This window comes from Solea solea, chromosome 4, assembly GCF_958295425.1.
Source record: "Solea solea chromosome 4, fSolSol10.1, whole genome shotgun sequence".
Classification (NCBI taxonomy): Eukaryota; Metazoa; Chordata; class Actinopteri; order Pleuronectiformes; family Soleidae; genus Solea; species Solea solea.
Window position 1 is genome coordinate 17,319,147 of NC_081137.1, and position 19,772 is coordinate 17,338,918.

Below are 19,772 nucleotides of genomic sequence, written 5' to 3' on the forward strand. Positions count from 1 at the left end.
TGTAGTGACAGGAGCCAGCATGTCTTTTCTTTCTCTCTCTCTGTGTAAAGAAGTAGCAGAAGTTGCGTATTGTGTGCTCACAAACACTAGTCAATGCTTGTTTGTGTTCTCTGGTACTTTAGTGTGCAGTGATTTGTGATTTTAGTCTTTACACAGTGCAACTTAGCAGGTGGAAGCAGCTCTTCTTGTATGTGTGTCTAATGTATTGCACCTATTTTGGCGGGGAACCTTTTCTTTTCCGTTTCTGTCTCTTTCTACTGATTGTTATTAACTTGAAATTATTTTAGAACATACACAACAATTGACATATTCTTTAATCACTGTGCCAGATACCATTATCTTTCCGTTTCTATGTCCTAGACAGTCAATTATTTGACTTCCTATGACATTTACATGTGTCGTTGTCCCATTGAGTTATCACCACTCCTTCTCCCAGCTCTGCTCACTCCACGTGTTGCGGTAAACAAACAATACGGTCACTGTATAAGAAGGAATATGGTAATAAAGCTGACCCTCGGTGAGCAGCCGGCAGCAGCAGCACTACATCACACTCATTTATGTCATCAAGTAAATGTGTTTCAATCATTGTTTGATTTATTTGACTAACCTCCGCTGCTGCACCTGATCAAAGAAACATAAAACATTCTTTCAATTAGACATAGATTATCTGATGTAGCCGGTTTTTTATAAGAATAAAAAAGAACATACTATTCAAATGACGGCCAACAGCCAACTTCATAGTGGCCCAGCCTGTGGTTCCACCAGAAACACTGTGGAAAAAAAACTAGAGAGACACTTTTCACTGTCCCTCAAAGATTCCTACAGTAGTTTCATAGGTTTGATTGCATTGTTGGTTCTTTTCTATTCTGTTAAAGGCACTTTGAGACGTTTGTTTGTTTGTCATATATGACATTATGTTCACCTTATTTCAAAGAGAACAAAACAAATGCTAATATTGTGCACATTTTTGATTTCATGCACTTTGAGATGCACCCAAGAGGAAATAAAGTTGTGCCTTTGTATATAGAGTTCAAATATTGAATACACATCATGTGTTAAATGTGCTAACATATGCTTATATATATATATATTATTATTATTATTATTATTATTATTATTATTATTATCATTATTATTATTACTCCATTCAGGTGTGTGGCAGAGTGATGAATCTTCATGGACTCCAGTGCCAGTTCATTTAAAAGTATGATGCACCACCTTGCCCCACAACCACCTGACTTGCCCCCCCCCCCCCCAAAAAAAAAAATAATTAAATAAATAAATCTCCTCCTGCTTCTCCTCAAGAATAATGGGGGCCTTAATGTGTTCAAGGAAGGGTGGGAGGTAGAGAGGGAGGGAGGAGGCAAGGACAAAGGGAGAAGGAGAGGATAGTGAGGGAAGAAAGGAGGCAGGGGGGAGGAGGAGGAGGAGGAGTGGAGAGGAGAGGGGTGGTGGGCTGATGTCGTCAGAGGCCTGGCTGTGGCTCCGCGCATGCGCATCCCGAGCGAAGCTGTTCGCCTATTGATTGAAAACAACGGGCTGTGGGAGGACGGACACGGGCGGCTGTGGGCTAACACGGGTGAGGGAAGGGACACAGAGCGGAGCTCGAGCCACGCTGCCATCTTTGGTCTATTCTGGACTTTGACACCTTCGTCCATTTCGCTCTGGAATGAATGTGACTGCTGCTGCTGCTGCTGCTCGAGGGAAGAAGGCGGCTCGTATTCAGCTCGTGCTCGTCTAGAGAAGCTGCTCCGTCTTAAATCCCAGCAGCAGCGAACCACAACAAACACAGCAGGTAATCTGTCCTCGGACGGTCTTACTGTCACCTCTCATGTGTCCATGCTCCTGACCTCTCTCTGCATCATTTTCCCTCCGTTCTTGGCTTGTAACCATGGTTTCCTCCTCCATCCTCTCCATCCTCACAGCTCTCCTCTCCCTCCCCCACTCTCCTCTTTTTTTCTCTCCCCCCTTCCTCTGATGAGCTGATGACATGCACTTGCTGAGAGAATGATTTTTGATTTCAGCCTCGGACGCATGGATGTTATTGATTTGAGTGAAAATGGCTTCACTTATATTTGCGTGGGACCAAAACAAAAAGAAAAAGAATGAATTTACAGTTATTTTTTTCTCCCTCTTTATGCAGTAAATATGAATTCATACCTGCTGTGTGACAATGAGTCAGACAATGGCGATAACAGATGTGAGCATCCTATTTACATACCTGTTCCTGACACACAGAACGGGAAATACCATGTGCTGATAATCCAAAAATATTTAACCCTGGTTCGATAGGAAGAATAAATACAAAATACTAATGTGCAGTGGAGCTCTAATGAGCTGTGATTGGCTTCTCTGTCATACCTGTATCCTGGTTGAGGTCTAAAAAGAAAGCACTCACACACACTAGAGCAGCAACTTATGATTTTTATGTTTTATTATTGATAAATTCGTTATTTCCTCAATTATCTGGTCCCTCCAAATATGCTATTTTCATTCAAATGTGATAATTGTTAAATGTGTTCACATTTCATGAAAATGCTGTTGAAAAAAAGTAATTAAATGTGAGAGTCAATGGTTGTTTGATACACCTGTCCACGGTGTAACCCCGCCTTTCGCCTGATGTCAACTGGGATTGGCTCCGCCCCCCACGTGACCCTCATGTGCATAGGACAAAGCAGTACGCGATTAATGAAAACAACAGCGGTCCAATGGAGAATTATATCGCAAATCTGAGGCAAAGAGTTCCATCTCGAGCTTTCTTAATTGACTCATCAGTAAGCAGAAGGACGAGAGTCTGTGCTGTCAGGACATTTCTGTCCTTGCCAAATTTTCAAGCAGCAGCAGTACATCAGCAGAGTGCCCCCCCCCCCCCCCGTGGCAAGGTGACAGTCACTTTCTTACATTTCCACGTTCACATTTTAACACCAAACGACCCGAACCTGGCAGTGACTGACACGGCGCTTGTCAGTCAGCTGCCACGTGAAGGGAAGGGATGAGAGGATAATTCATTTAATTACGTAACCGGATTAGAAAATCTGCGCGTGAGGGTTAATAGTGAGTCGCATTCAACATACACAGTCACTTAGAGCAGAGAAGGGCCAGTAATGATGGTGAAAAACAATATCCGGTGTGCTGCAGACAGACAGAGCAGCACTCTGCTGAGTGTTGACGCTGAGGAGAGGAAGAGAGGCTCGCACAAGCTTGTTTTGAAATGGACTCCACTGCACTTACTGTACGCCAGGCCACGGTCCAGCAAACACGCAGGCCGTGAAACTCAGGCCTCACTAGTGTAATTACACTGCGTCAGAAAGCTGAATTTGTCTTTAAAACTGACTGCAGCACTGAGCGTGCCAGTGACTGCGCCCTTTACTTTCTGATTTATGAAATTTTATATCGTTTTTTTTTTTTCAATCGCTGAAGGTCTTAATGAGAACAGAGGAAGCATTTTAAAATGTGAAACTGAACTTTATTATCAGGCTACAGTTGGTGTAATTAGCTTTCTCTCACTGTATTACATGTCTGTCAACTGAAACTGCAAACTATGTACATATACCCATGAGAACTGTTTACTGAGTCATTATAATCAGCAATTGCTATGTATCTATGTCCTGGTTTGATGGAGTTCAATCTGTATTAGGAGTTTAAACTTATTCTGTGGTCTCAATTCGTAATTAATTAATTTTCTACAGTTTTATCCTCTACATGGTGGTTGTGGAGCCAATCCTGGCAGACACAGGGTGAAAGGTCGTCCGTCGTAGGGCCAGTACACAGAGAAGAACAAACTTTCACACTCACACCTATGATCAGAGGTCTGAAACTCATCCTGCCACTTAATATCAAGTTATAATGTGTTATTTCTGTGTATTTCTCTATTAATAGATTCATTATGCATCATAAACATGTTCATTTTGTGAACTAGTTAATGTTCCATATCTAAACAAAAGCTTTTATTTTGAAATGACGTGAAATATCATCGTAAATGTAAATTCTTTTTACTGACCAAACGAAGACACTCAGGTTCTTTGAGTACACAGGGAGAACGGGGTCTTACTGGGATTCGAACCAGTGACCTTCTTGCTGTGAGGCAAAAATGCTAGCCCCTGCAACAACGTGTGACCTATTATGAGTTGTTATTTTAAGTAATAACTGTATATTATGATTATTATTGAGTACAAAAAAGGTTTTAATGTTGTGAACATAGGAACACAAACATCCTGGTTTTTGTATAAAACATTGAGAATTTTCTGGGAGACACTTCAATGTTATTTTTTAAACTTAACATAACTTTTACAAACAATCATTACAAATAATGATGTGTGCATATTTCATCACTTGTTTTATTATTTATTATGAAGTATTCTTGTAAAATACATCATTTTTACAGACTTAGACAAACTGATAAAGCTGAAGTTTGATGACACTGCTTTATTTTCCTCCACAGTTTAGCAAGCTGGATTATTGGACTGAATAGCTAAATACCCAGGGGAAGTTATAAAATATCAGATACTCAATAAAAGTACAACAACTCCCCGGGCCTCCTTGTTGTGTTTTTGTCAGGTTTTATATTTTTCTATTCAGCTGTGATTTTCTCCGTGCTGTGAAATGTATCCACGCTTAAATCCGACATACGCGCTTGCATTTACGCATCTATTATCGTTCCGATGAAATTGAGTGAAGATTAAAATAAATACATCCATTAAAAGTCTATTCCCATAAAGAAACCATTGACCTGGATTACGAATTAATGTGACACATGGTGACAAATTTTCCTGCAGTTTCATGTCCCACAATCTTGGTCACCACATCACTTAATTCCCAATAGCAGTGCTTAATTAACTGTGCTTTACTAGATAAGCCAAGTAGTTGTGCTCCCTGTGGGACCTGGTCCCCTTCTGGCTCATTTACTTCCAGCTCCTCTTTGTCTAGACAAGATGGTGCCATTCCAGATGAGGTGATGTTGGTGTGATTTAGGAGACGGCAGATAAATTCCTCTGGGAATCGAGCAAATGGGGATCGTTTCAAATCACAAAAGACTTTTTTGTGCTTTGATTTATGCGGACATTTGCTGCAGCAGTGTCATTGTCCGATCAAGCAAATGCTGATTAGACTTCACGCGTGGGCTCTATTTGCTTCTAACACTCTTGCTGCCACTCTGTTCCACTCAGGGCTTGGACGCTAAACCTGTCAGGGGAAATCATGGAAGCCCCGCTCGTGTGTTTGGATGAGGAGTTTGAGGATCTCCGGCCGTGTCGTATGGATGAGATGGACCATCCGTCCCCGGATCACTCCTCCTCCTACTCCATCACCTCCACCACCGTCCCACTGGCCTCCATCACCCGGGAAGAGTTCTCCGAGCTGGAGAACTTCTCCGAGATGATGAGCTTCAAGTCGATGGAGGATCTGGTCAACGAGTTTGACGAGAAGCTCAACGTCTGCTTCCACAACTACAACACCAAGACGGAGGTTCTGGCACCGATACGCAACCAGTCACACAACCAGGAGGACGAGGAGCAGCTGCAGGATGAAGAGTGAGTCGGCACTGTTGCTTTTGTGTGACGCTAAAGTGTGTGTGAAACTGCAAATGGACTGTTCCTCCCTAGTCATATTTTCAGGTAACGTACCAGTGAATACATGTGAGAATGCAGCAGGAAAACAACATATATCACAAGGGATTAAGGCTGCAACTAACGATTATTTTCATAGTCGCTTCATTTGTAGATTCACTGAGTAATTGTTTGGCCCATGTCAGAAAATGTTGAAAAAATATTGACCGGGATTTCTCAAACCTGTAAATGATGATATTCTCAGTTGTCCACGAACCAAAACCATCCACTTTTAAAATGATTTAGAGAAAGGAAAAGGAAAGAGGAAGAAACCAGAGAACACTCAGACTGATAATCAAAATAGTTGACGATTCATTTAGTAATCAATTAATAAATGATTAATCTAGTAATTGGGATAGAGGCAACATGGAGGGAGATGATCCGCTGTGGCGACACCTATAGCCGAGAGGAGAAGAAGAAGAAAAATGACAAGAATTACAAGAAAAATTCCGAATTACCGTGGATAATAAAAGGAGCACAAAGTGACATCATGAAACACCACAGGCAGACCGTGCGAGCACACGGTGCAGAAGCTAATCTTTCGGCTCTTTATGTTAATCACACGTATGCATTCTCGCTCATTACGGCACAAACTCGGGGGCCAAAACAGTGGCTCAGCTGCCCAGCATGACATACATGACAAAAGCCAGCTTATGTACACAGGCAGGCTGCAGACATCACACACGACTAACCAATCAGCAGCCTGGCCCCACCCTCACCAGCTGACCTGCACGCTGAATTATTCAGCGTGCAGCTTCGTGCACCTCAGTCGGATTTGGCTCGGAGCATCTGCCTCTGCCGTCCTATTCGCCGCTTATCCTACGTTGAGTTATTTATTTATTATTTTTTGGAAACGCAGGCGTCGACACACTTTGGGTATGAATAGAAAAAGCTAAAAATAGCTCATTAAGTAGCCCATTAAGACAAGTGTGAGGAGAGAAAGCATCACATGTTTTGTTTTTTTCAGACAACATGAAATTGGCTGGTAAATGTGAGCCTGTGCTAATGACGAACACAGTGTGACACACACTCACACATGTCTGTGGGTGGGGGAGTTTGTACCACACTAATCTGCATAATAAAAAAAATGCCTTACCCTGACGTGTTATGGCACACATAAAGGAACAGAATAGATATAGTCCAGTCCAAAAACCATGTGTTCCAATCTTTCCTGGAGTCTTTGTTCCTGGAACAATGTCTCATTGTTCCTTCTTTTTTTTCAGCGCAATCCATCACAATTCTCAACAGTCCAGTCTGTGTGACTAAGTCGTGATTCGGCCTGACCATGGCCTTTTTTGCTAACCTTAACTATCAACAGTTAACCTTAACCTAAGCACAACTCAAATCATAGCCCTAAACTTGGGGTTCTGCCGTATTAGGGCCAGGTTTTGGTCTCCATGTGGACTACTCGTCCTGACAAGGTCAGTGTTTATGCCAGAAAAAGGTTCTAAATAGGCAGCAAATACAAGAGCACACACGCTAGCCCCTTACCCCATCCTTAACCACCACAACTAAATGCCTAACCTTAACCCATTTCTAACGCTTACCCAAAAACCAAGTCTTAACCTGATAGAAAGTGAGGTGACCATGGTTTATTATACCAGTGTTTCCCAACACACCTGATACCGAGATGAACAGCTCGTTATCAGGCTTCTGCAGAGCTTGACGAGCTGAATCAGACACACACACACACAGAATGCGATCCACTATTAATAGAGGGACCCGACTGATGCTGATGACAGGAAATCATACAGTGTCCGTTCATTGGAGCCTGGATTCTAAATAACAAAGTCCGCATCTCCACGCAGAACAAACAACAACATTGAATCTCAAACTCATTTCAGCTTAAACCCAGAGAACATGAGTGAGTGAAGCACTTGGAGATGATTCTCTTCAGTGGCTGAAGGCCAGCGAACGCAGCAGGACAGCTTTGTAAAATGGAGCTTGACCAAACATTGCCTCTATATCACACACACGGCATGTGCTGTTCATGTGTTGTTGTTTGTACTGTGGTGATATATTCATGTGATGACCATAATGCCTTCTAGTAAATTTGACTATAACACATTTATCATATTTTTTTAACCTCGTTACTGAGGTCTCATCACCATCTCTGAAATTAAAAACCAAAGATTTTTAAAAACTAGGAATCCTGCACTGCTATTTATAACTCCGCCAACTGCTGCTTAGTGTAGCACAGCCCAGTGACTCATTATGCTTTGAAAAGTGAAGTCCTGGAATTAGGATGGAATTAGCCACCAGGGTGCAACTCCACTGGTTGGAAATTCTCTGGAAATATAGCCTCGTTTGCACTCGATTTATAACATCAGTACTCTTTCCTGAGGAGTTAATGGTCTCACCCGCTAGTTTTTGGATTTTCTAAAGTTGTGTTCCCCATTCTGTAGCTGTAAAGATGTTTACCGAATTGGCGACCTCCGTAGAGCTGATATAAATGCAAGAAGCTCGTCCTGGAGTGATGAAAAATAACAATTCATACAGTCAGGTGATTGTAGACTTATAAAACATTACATATTTCTATTCTTTTATCTTCATTTCTGCCAAATAAAAATAATTGCACCCTAGATTTTACACACTGTACCTTTAAAACTATTTAAGAATGACATGATTCTGACATAATGATGACATAAACTGTTAAACTACTTATCTCTAAACCATAGGCTGCATAAAAAAGGATGTAGTCCATGGGTATGTTGTTAAAGTCTATGTAAACTTGGATGCTCTTGAAATACCATCTGGTTAGTCTTTAAATCCACTAAGAAATGCGTTTACCTCTAACTTAACTGTTAATGTCAGTAAAAAAAAATCCCCCGCAACATGATTTCCTCAAAAATGATGATCCTAATAGATAATGAATGGATTTTATTGGGGCACTAGATTCTCTAAGTCAGGTTCAACCTTCCCTACTCTTCCAAATACGGTTACCTCTGGTTACTAGTTCAAGGAACAAGCAAAAATACTAAACCCAAGGATTGGAAAAGGCAGCTCACAGACAAAGGTCATTTCATTCCAACTGTTTAAATTGCTCCATGCCGAAGAAAACGTGTTATCCGCCACCTTCCACTGAATACAAAGTAGTTACAAAACAAAACATCGGGGATAACATGGCAGTTAAATGATCATGTATACCATTTGACTACATTGTTATTTCTTAGTTTCGTGTGTATTGAAACTCGTTAGCCCGTGTTTGTGCTGCTTGCTCACATCCATGGCCCACAGTCACGTCTGATGAGGTAAGCAGCGAGCTGAATGGCGTCCTCTGTGTGAGCGGGTGTGGGCAGTGCCACTGTGAGCGGGGCAGCGGGCCTGAGCCAACCTCGGCCTGGAGTCAGGAGGAGGAAACACAAAAGCCTCCCCAGACAAAGGAGACTTCTCGTCTCTGTTTGTGTCCGTGTGTGTGTCACTGCTGCACAGACAGACAGACGTGCGCTTCCCTGCGACTAAAGACAAGTGGCACAATGATGTGAGAAGCTTTATCTAACTCTCTGCTAAGGACACCTTTTAACAAGTAGTAAGCCATGCTTCTTTTCTTTCTTTTTTGTTCTTTCTGTTGCGCATTGTTGCTCCGCAGCCTGCAGCTCTGTACATTGAGCGTCGTCATTGACTCAATGCACTGAAATATTGACTTAGTTGCAGGCTGCTGAAGACAGGGCTGGGCAAACTGCTTTCTTATATGCAGGCACACATAACAACGCAGCAGAATCTGCTCTAAGGATGTTATATAACTGTCTAACTACGTCGTTAAAAGCTTATCATCTAAAAATCCTTCAATGCTAAGGACAAATTTTGTGTTTTCTCTGAATTTTTACTTGTTTTTTTTAAAATATCGGTGGTTAAGTGTATGTTTGTGTGTATTGTTTACAGTGTGTGGGACGCTCTAACTGACAACTACATCTCCACTTGGGACGGCCCAGACTCTGAGGGACTCAACGGCAACCTTTCTGACCAGGAGGTACAAGTCACCCACTTCTTTCTACATGCTTTAGATCTATACATCTATAAATTCATTTTTGATTTTGGAAAATACATTTTATTTTCATTGTAACCTAAGCTACATGTATTATAAACCTGATTTTTCTTTGCTGCCACTTACATTACAGTAGTATTAGCCGTATTATACTATGTAAACATGTGATTACTGGTTACTCTTCTTCTGGTTTTTTTGGGGTAGTTTTTCCTCACCTCACCTTAAAGGTTGTTAAGCACTATGAGACGATGGCTCTGCAAATGAGACCAGAACCATGGGCTCTTTGTTTTTCGTGCTGAAGCAGCAAACCCGCGTCGTTCTCTCGGAGCCTTAATCACATGCTGACACTCCAAGACACGCCTGGCCGGCCTTGACCACTCGCCTGTTCAGCAGACATCTTCTTTTTCCCTCCTTCCCTCCTTTAATTGGCTGTCACATATAACCAGACAGCAGGTACTTCACAGTCCAGGCCACATTTAGGCTGCTCAAGGCCAGAGCAGACGTTTTCTTATCAGAGGAAGACGCTTGTTGTGAGATTATACCACACTCAGCTCTCCTATATTTAAACGTATATATATATAATATATAGAAGTATACTACATGTAATAATATATACAATTATGTCATAAAATGTGTAATAATGTAAAACAATACAGGCCATAGGGGTGGGAACCGGGGGCAGCAGCCTTAGCAAAGAAGCCCAGACACTCCTCTCCTTAGCCACCTCTACCAGCTCCTCTGGGGGGATTCCAAGGCATTCCCAGGCCAGTCTGAGTGATATAATCCCTCCAGTTTGTCCTGGGTCGGCCCTGGGGTCTCCTCCCAGAAGGACATGCATCCTAACCAGATGCCCGAAGTACCTCAGCTGGCTCCTCTCGACGTGGATGAGCAGCGGTTCTACTCTGAGTCCGTCCCGGATGTCCAAACTCAGCCTATCTCTAAAGCTGAGCCCAGCTACCCTGCGGAGGAAGCTAATTTCAGCTGCCTGTATTTGCAATCTCATTCTTTCGGTTATTACCCAAAGTTCATGCCTATAGAGGAGGTAAACCGAGATTTTTGTCCTTTCGGCTTAGCTCCTTTTTCACCACACCGCATCACTGCAGACATTGCCCCAATCCGCCTGTCCCGCTTCATCCTTCCCTCATCCGTGAAAGAGACCCCGAGATACTTAAACTCCTCCCCTTGAGGCATGACTTCTCCCCCTACCCGGAGTGGGAAATCCCCCCTTTTCTGGCGGAGAACCATGACCTCGGACTTTGGAGGTGCTGATCCTCATCCCAAACCTTCCCAGCAACCGCCGGAGGTCGTGGTTCGATGAAGCTAAGAGGACCAAATCCTCTCACCCTCCACCTCACCGCTGCATCTATAAGTTTCTGTTCATAAAAGTTATGAACAAAATCGGTGGCAACGTGCAGCCCTGGCGGAGTCCAACCCTCATTCGGAACAGCTCTGACTTACGGCCGGATACGCGAAACCAGACTCGCACTCCTTCGATACAGGGACTGAATGGCACGTAGGAAGGGGCCATCCATGAAGTTGTCCTATTTATTTCATGTGGATCGTCTTAGCACTGTTGTTCTATCAAAAAAAAACTTCACTGATCTGCACAGGAATCCGTCAACAGGAAATACTGTACACGAGTAGAGAGATGGCAGGAATCATATTTATATCGATCCCCTGTAAGCTTGTTGTAAGTCATTCTCTTGGCCACTGCGACAGGGGTGCTCACAGAAACATTATGTCCTCACAGTCGTCTACAGTCGAAATCTGTTTATTACCCATTTAACAATACTTGCACTTATAAATACACAAGTATTTAATGGAAAAATCTGGGCAGGACCAGTGTCGAAACAGCAATTTAACATTAAATGAATCTTAATCCCCAAAGGTAAACTAAATAAAGAGTCAGGTAGCAGTAATTAAGGATGAACTTTATAACTCCATGATCACAGAGGGAAAGGACATCCTGTGGTTTTCAGAACAGTCTCGAGCTGAACAGGTGCATGAACAGCTCCATTCTTAAGACTGAATCACTTTGTTTTGGCTGTTGTTGTTGGTTACTATCGGGCCACTCTCCCGGCAAATGTTGCTGACCGCCACAGACACATAAAACATCCACACAAACATTGCCAGACACAAAGTGGGACAGAAAAGAGCTGACACTGGACAGAGTTCCTGATGGATTCGTGCTATCTCCACCATCCTGAAGCGCCAACAGCTCCTTTGCTTTTGCTGATGCTGAGCTGCAGGTGTTTTTTTTTTAAATTCTCTCAACTCAAAACGTGTTCTGTAAACGACATGGGTGAATTACAATATTAATGTCAAGTGGACCATATTGGACCTTACTGGAGTGGCAGAACGCAGAAACTATGAAACGGCATTGACATTAATTTTGTGGATGTTTGGTCGTAAAGCGAAGTACTGGCCGTGCTGACCTTTCCACGCGGTGATGTCGCTAGATTAATGTCGACGTGATTTAGGTTCATCTTCAGAGGATAGAGATCATCCGCCGGGCGCTGTAAATATCTGTTAAACATTTCTTTAATCCGTCTAACATGGATTTGTGTCCTCAGTTTAAAGTCTTGGCAACATTTCCAATCCGTGACCCACTTTATGTTACAGTTTAATGCACCCGTCAAAACCACATGGAGGAGAATTATTGCAAATGAGTTAATTAGTCAAGTATTAACGACTGAAATGATTTTTACAAAGGGAGTAGATGATTGGAACAGACAGTGTTTAATAATGCAAATAGTTCCGCTCTCATTCCCAGACAGTGATCAAAAATGTATTTTAATTTAGTTTAGTATTCCTCTGCAGAAAAGCACATTTGACACGTGAGCCTCATTTTCTTATGGTTTTTTTTTTTTTAAGGTTAAATGTTCTAATGTTTCCCTCAATATTCTGCAGATCCATGAAAAAGATGAGGAGGAGATGAATGAGAAGAATGACAACACCAAATGTCTGAATGACGACCCTCTTATCACAGCTGATCAGGTATGTGCGTGTGGGGCTCACACAAAAACCCTTAATGTGCTACTAGTTAATGTATACTTAAGGAGATTCTTAAGGGTCAGAGCCATCAAGACAAAACAGCAAGGTTTTAAAAAGGAACTCAAACTTTGTGGAAATCTCCCTAAAGCCTTTTGAGATTTTGTACAAACACGGGGGGGATTTATAAGGGCAATACTGCACATTAGGAAGTCTGATCATCCGCTGTAAATGGCTGGAGACAAAGTCCTGTGAAAGGGTTTATCTGTCACAGAGTAATCTGTCCTGTCCTGTCCTGAGGTTGGCAGAAACACTTGACTTAGTCACACTGCACACAAGGATCGCTTTACACAGTACGACCTAACAGATCAGTAATAAACGTAAAAGGTTTCGAGACATCCAAGAGTTTACTTCTACGAGATGTAAAAGACATCGCTCTGTCATGACAAGTGGAGGGTTGGACTGTTGCTCGAACATATGGCTGACATTTGAACACATGCCAAGATCCAACTCAGGCTGCCAGAGCCTGTGCTCAGTCCACTTCAAGCTCTTAAAGGCTCCACTCCACTGATAAAGGGACAGTAATGAATTAATGAATGTCTACTGACTGTCCTTCCATCTTCCACCCCCTCCTCCCCTCCTAAGGTAATTGAGGAGATAGTGGAGATGATGGAGAACTCTCCGGACCCTGGTGAGACTGAGGAAGAGGATGAGGAGGAGAGCAGCCACTGCTCCTCCAGGACCAGTCCCTCCCTGCTGGAGGAGATCAGGCAGCTGTCACAGGCCTCGAATAACAACTGCTCCTATGAAGGTAGGAGGTAGCAGATGTTTATAAGTCATTTTGTTCACTGCTACTATTTTCCCAGTTAGTCCGGCATGTGATTGTAGACTGGCAGCATTCCTGACAGACCCCAGTTCCATGTAAAAAGTTTGAAATAGACATTTGCCATAGAATGGGCATCAAAAAGAATTTATTCTTCATTATCCATCCATCCATCTTCTACCCCTTATTCGAGGTGGGGTTGTAGGGGTAGTAGCTTGAGCAGAGAAGCCCAGACTTCCCCCTCCCCGGCCACTTTGTCCAGGTTTTCCGGGGGAATCCCGAGGTATTCTCTCGTGGTCTCTCCGGCAGGTCTCTCCAGCAAGTCTTGGGTCTTCCCGGAACACCTCAGATGTTCCTGGAGGCATCCTAGCCAGATGCAGAGGAGTAGCGGATGACCAAGCTTGCGGAGGAAACCCATTTTGGCTGCTTGTATCAGCAATTTCGTTCTTTCTGTCACTACCCACAGCCATAGGTGACCATAGGTGAGGGTAGGAAAGTAGATTGACCGGTAAATTGAGAGCTTTGCATTTTGGCTCAGCTTCTTCTTCACCAAGACAGACCAATACAGAGCCCGCATTACTGCTGACGCTGCACCAATCCAATTCTTCCCTCACTCGTGAACAAGACCCTGAGATACTTAAACTCCCCCACTTGGGGCAGGATCTCACTCCCGACACGGAGAGGGCATTTCACCCTTTTCCGGCTTAGGACCATGGTCTTGTATTTGGGGGTGCTGATTCTCATCCTAGCCGCTTCACACTCGGCTGCAAACTGCTCCAGCAAGAGTTAAAGATCACGGTCCAACGAAGCAAACAGGATCGCATCATCCACAAAAAGCAGAGACCCAATCCTGAGTCCATCAAACCGGACTCCCTCAATGCCCTGGCTGGGTCGGTGACAAAGGGCAACCCTGGCAGAGTCTAACCCTCACTGGAAATGAATACAACTTACTGCCTGCAATGCACACCAAGCTCTGACACTACAGGGACTGAATGGCCCTTATCAAGGGGTCTGGTACCCCATACTCCCGGAACACTCCCCACAGAACTCACAGGTAGACTGGTTGGGCGAACTCCCATGCACCCTCCGGGACCCTGCTGGAGCTGGACTACTGTTCAGCAACCAGGACGAAAACCACAACTACTACTCCTGAATCCGAGGTTCGGCGACCCAATGGACCCTCCTCTTCAGGACCCTCGGATAGTGGAGCAGGAAAAACAGCTTCATGAATGTGTTATAGATAATAAGCAGAGGGCAGACAGTAACTTTGTTTAAAGCTAACATTTTGAGTGCTAAATAGTGAACTCATTGCACTTCCTGTGACTATTTCAAGATAAAAGTCTGTGTGGTTTCATCACATGAATGCTTTTATTGTGACGATTCAGCAATAGGAACTAAGTCTTACACTCTTGTGTAAGTGGTAACTAGTCAAGCTGCTGTGTTTGGTCACGTGACATATTATTGCTTCAGTACTGACTTGACAGTAGTGTGATTATATGTGTATAATTACATTAATAGCGTTAGTGGAACAAATGAAACCATTAGCAGTATAACAGCCACGCTTGTCCCTCCTTGCAGGCCTGGACCTGATGCCCAGCTCAGCCCTGGTGGAGCTGCTGCACCGGGTGGAGGCCACCATCCGCGAGTTCTCAGAGGAGCTGGTGAGCCAGCTGGCCCGGCGCGAGGAGCTGGAGTTTGAGAAGGAAGTGAAGAACACGTTCATCACAGCCCTGATGGAGGTGCAGAACAGGCAGAAGGAGCAGCGAGAGAGCAGCAAGCGCAGGCGCCGGGACAAAGCCATGAGCCTGCAGGGGGGAGGCACGCAGCCCGTCAACGGGGGGAACACAACCTCCACGGGACGTACGGAGAAAACGGGGAGCATGCCTGTCAAGGTGAGAGGCAGTGGTGGATGTTAATGCTCTCCGTGTGAATGATTATTGTCTGTGTGCTGTAATTTTTTTGCTCCTTTCACTCATTATTTCCCACAAATTTGTGCCACTACACCAGAGTTAATGATGCAAAAATGCTTATTTCTGCCCTCCATTATTCATTCTTCCTACTCCTTCCCTCTGACTGTTAGCGTAATGGCTCTCAGGTCCATTAGCTTCTAAAGTGTCTTCCAGGAAAGATCCTAAAGTGCAGGTGACCCATTGTTGTCTTCATACAGAAACACAGAGAGACTCTAATGGACTGTAAATCACAGCAGCAGTGTTGGTAAATCCTGGATACCTGTGGCTGCATTACTGATGTAATGTAATGACCTAATGATGCAGAAGCACTATCTACATGTATCATCTATGGGATCAGGCACTAATGTTGGACGAGAAAGGCCTGGCTCGCGATCTCTGTTCCAGTTCATCCCGAAGGTGCTCGATGGCGTTGAGGTCAGGGTTCTGTGCTGGGCCGGTCAAGTTCTTCCAAACCGAACTCAAAGTCAAACCATGTCTTTATAGTTTATAGTTGCTCTGTGCACTGGGGGACAATCATGTTGGACCAGAAAAGGGCCTTCCTCAAACTGTTGACACAAAGTTGGAAGCATATCATTGTCCAAGTCTGACTTAAACATCTTAATTCAATACAACAAAAGGCAATAAAAGCCAAGGATAAGAGTTTTCACATGCTTCAGCAGAACAGGTTACAAATAAAAAGCAAGATACAACATCCAACCAATCATAATCCAGAGCTGGCTGTAAGTTTTAAGGTGAAATACAGATATGGAACTGTTAATCCTTAGCAAGTCAAATCAGCCAAAGATACTTTTATAACTGTGACTGTTGTTTTGATAAAGGAACTTTTGTAACAATCGTAAGGCTATCACGAGTATTAGTGCCACGCATGAAGACGTTAATCTGGACATGTCGACTTTAAACTCTGCATATGTGGATTCATCTCAAAATTTCGAGAATTAAATTGGAATATCATGTAGAGATTTAAGTCGACATGACATTTTAATCTCGACATTTAGTCTCTCTCTCTTCAGTGAAATGACCAACCACACACTGTTCTGATTCAGTGGCAGCTTCTGTTACTTCTGTTGAGTAACTGATAGCATTACACTGTATATAATAATGCTCTGTATGTCTGTGTTTGCAGCGTTTCAGCATGGAAGGACTGTCCAGCATCCTGCAGACAGGCATCAGACAGACATTTGGAAGCACAGGCAATGACAAACAGGTACATATTTCAAAATATTGTCAAAACAAATGTGATTTTACAAATTGCATAACTGTATCATGTAGAGCTGCATCTGTTTTGGTCCAAAAAACACAAATTCAGCTGCTGCTGCTGCTGCGGCGGCGGCTGCACCACCTTTACTCACACCACTGCCTCAGTCCAGTATGCGGTTGAGGTCACATACACAGTGTGTACTGTAACATGATCTCTGCTGATAGAGAGAGAAATAATGCTGCAAGAAAGGTGCCTGCCTTTTTTATGCCCTTGATTCTGATCTAGGACGCTTTAAAACTGACCCACCCAGATTTACTGTAGATCCATGTAAAGATAAAGTCTGAGTTGTGAGCTATTTATTCATTTATTGTAATGCATTCATGTATAATATCAGAGTTAGGAGAGTGATAATTGAGTGCATTTTCATCATTTTAATTAACAGTGTGCCATGTAGAGCACCCCTCCTGCTCCAACACACCTGATTCAAATGATCAGCTCGTTAGCGAGCTCTGCTAACGAGCCAGTGATTTGAAACAGGTGTGTTGGGGCAGGTATAAAACACACATGGCAGTGAGTCCACCGGGCCTGCATTGTTCAGAAACACTGATGTACAGAGTTTGTTGATGTTTTTTTATAACATTTTGGGAACTATTCTTTTACTTCCAAGAGCTTGTCTTAGTTTACAGTTTGAAAACAGGAGGAAACAGCTCACCTTAAGCTGAGGGGAAAAAAGAAATCCACACCACAGCAACTTTTAGCGGACAGAGTGTATTATCATTATTATTATTTTGTTGCTTAATCCGTGCTGGATGTAATGCAGGACAAAATGCTCCGTACACTGTATTTATGTAGCACTTCCATTCAAGGAGCTTCACATCACACATCACTCACTGAGAGCTGAGAGCACACACACACACACACACATGCACCAGGATTCATTTCAACATCCCACCAACCCTCTTATCAGTGGACAGCCTGCTCTTACTCCTCAGTCCTCCCTGCTTAGTAGTTATTAAAGCACACATATATATATATATATATATATATACACATATGGTGGAGTGGGTGTTGAAATATTGCTTTACATCCAAGTGCTATCACTTATTTCTACATAAAAAAGCCCACTTGGCTTATTAAATGTCCCCCAAAATGTTTCTGTTCAACCATCCAATCGTTTCCTTCCAGTATCTGAACACAGTTATTCCATATGAGAAGAACGCTTCCCTTCCGTCTGTGGACGACCTGCAGATGCTCACAAAAAGTGAGTGTTTTTATTTTTTTTATTATTATTATTATTTAAAAAAAGACGTGTATGTCCAGAGCTGACACATTTTTTTATGTTTATCTTTACCACTTAGTTCTTTATGCCATGAAGGAGGACAGTGAGAAGGTTCCCACACTGCTAACTGACTACATACTGAAAGGTAAACACTGCTTTTAATACACAGTAAATGGAATTTCTTGGTTTTAGCCTGTTTTATACTTTAAATATGTTTGTCTCATCCCACAGAGACGTAACATGACCCTCCTCTGTTTCCTCCTCCAGTCTTGTGTCCCACCTAAAGCACTGGTGCGGGGCCGGTGGCCACAGTGTGACGGAGTGTCCTCCTCCTCCAGCCGAGGGGCCTTATAGTGACCCTCCTCTCACCTCTGGCCCGTGCTGCATGACCCCCCCCCCCTCGCCCCCCCTTTTATCATTATCAACCATGGATCCTCACCATCGACATTATCGTGTTCACCTCAACTACTCGACTACTGCCTTTTGCTGAGCTCACCTTCTTCTCCCCCGCCTCCCCCCCCCCCCCGAACCCCCACCCTTTCCTACACATTCAAGTTCAGGGCCAGACCCCAAAATGGCCGCCGTCTAAACACTAACATGGGGGGCCGTCGCTGCCCATTTTAAAGGACTTCACTAACGGAGCATGACACGCTGTTACTGATCACAAGACCTCTTTGGTACAGGGATATGATGTCATCACTGCTTTTCTTTTCCCGTTTCCATTTTCTCTTTTGTTTCTTCTAACAAGAGTTTCAGTGTTGCCAAGTCTTTTTTCTCACCACTCGACCGACCTCATTACCACAGCCGATCATTGGTCGTCGATTTATGTTTCAAACGAAAAAACAAACTCAAAGAATTCCTTTGAATACAAAAGCCATGCACCTTTTTTCTGCCAACTTAGTACTGTAGCGCCATGTTAATACCAACAAACAACTATTACGGGTGCAGTGCATTACAAAGCTACTTTTTCTTTTTGTTTATCTTCTTACGTCTGATATCCAGTGCTCTTCTGATTTTTGTAAAGTTATTTTTCTTATTTGTATCTGAATACTTGATATAAACTCTGTTGTTGTTGGATTTTTTTTTTTTTCGATTAACTGCCACCAGAGAGACCGTCCTCTGTGTGTTCCATCCTGTTCAGACACGCAGAGTATGTGTATTACTTGGATTTATCATCCCCACAGTGAGACAGGCTCATTCCAATAAAGGCGTGCATATTTGCATATTGGCATATTTATGACTTCCTTTGCGCCATGTACGTGAATGTAACATCGCTAATCGCAAGATTCTAATAAACGTTCTGCCCGAGTGGTGTGTTCACGTGTGCTTTCTTCAAAACAATTCACGACATCACTCAAAAAAATGGCTCAACTTTGCAAGATTTAGTCAAAGATCATGAGTCTAAAAAAGAATATGTTGTTTTAGATGAAGAATTGAGCAGAAAAGTTGCTTCCTTGTTCATTATTGACACATTTTGTGAATGAGTAACGCCTCCTCTGATAAATGTCAGATCATTTAAAAATACTAATTTGTGTCTTAACTATTTTTTTCCAGAAGTATTAATAAAATATGCTGCTAAATTGGCATTTTTAATGTCTTAACCCTTAGAACATGGAGCGTTTAGGCTGCTTTTTTCCCATTACTATGTTAAAATGTACAGAATATACAGAGGCTATAAGAATAACGCAATATAGAGTGTCTTATACCCTTTTTTTCAGCACAATCTTCATTTTCACTAACAAATAAAACCTGAGCAAAAAATACTATTTGTGCAATTTGGAAAATGCGTCAAAATATCATCTATTTTGAGGCTTTTGGACAATTATCGCTACTGAAGACATGACCTATAATAAACACGCACACTTGTGTATTATTCCCATGGCTATTTATACCAAGGATGCACCTGCGGCTCAGATTAAGGGT

The 19,772-nt window shown here is 42.9% G+C and overlaps 1 protein-coding gene across 2 annotated transcripts; it reads left to right on the forward strand.

Moving 5' to 3' along the window:
* The first annotated feature begins 1,526 nt into the window (after positions 1-1,526).
* On the forward strand, positions 1,527-19,157 carry fez1 (fasciculation and elongation protein zeta 1 (zygin I)). 2 transcript variants are annotated; one of them, XM_058628169.1, is made up of 10 exons: positions 1,527-1,795; positions 5,166-5,528; positions 9,486-9,573; positions 12,499-12,585; positions 13,225-13,390; positions 14,981-15,294; positions 16,496-16,576; positions 17,756-17,831; positions 17,929-17,994; positions 18,081-19,157. In XM_058628169.1, exons 2-10 carry the CDS (start codon positions 5,197-5,199, stop codon positions 18,086-18,088), a joined length of 1,218 nt encoding a protein of 405 aa, XP_058484152.1. In that variant the 5' UTR covers positions 1,527-1,795; positions 5,166-5,196; the 3' UTR covers positions 18,089-19,157. The 2 variants fall into 2 exon arrangements, with proteins under 2 accessions (XP_058484152.1, XP_058484151.1); XM_058628168.1 differs by having other exon boundaries at positions 18,117-19,157.
* Positions 19,158-19,772: the final 615 nt, after the last annotated feature.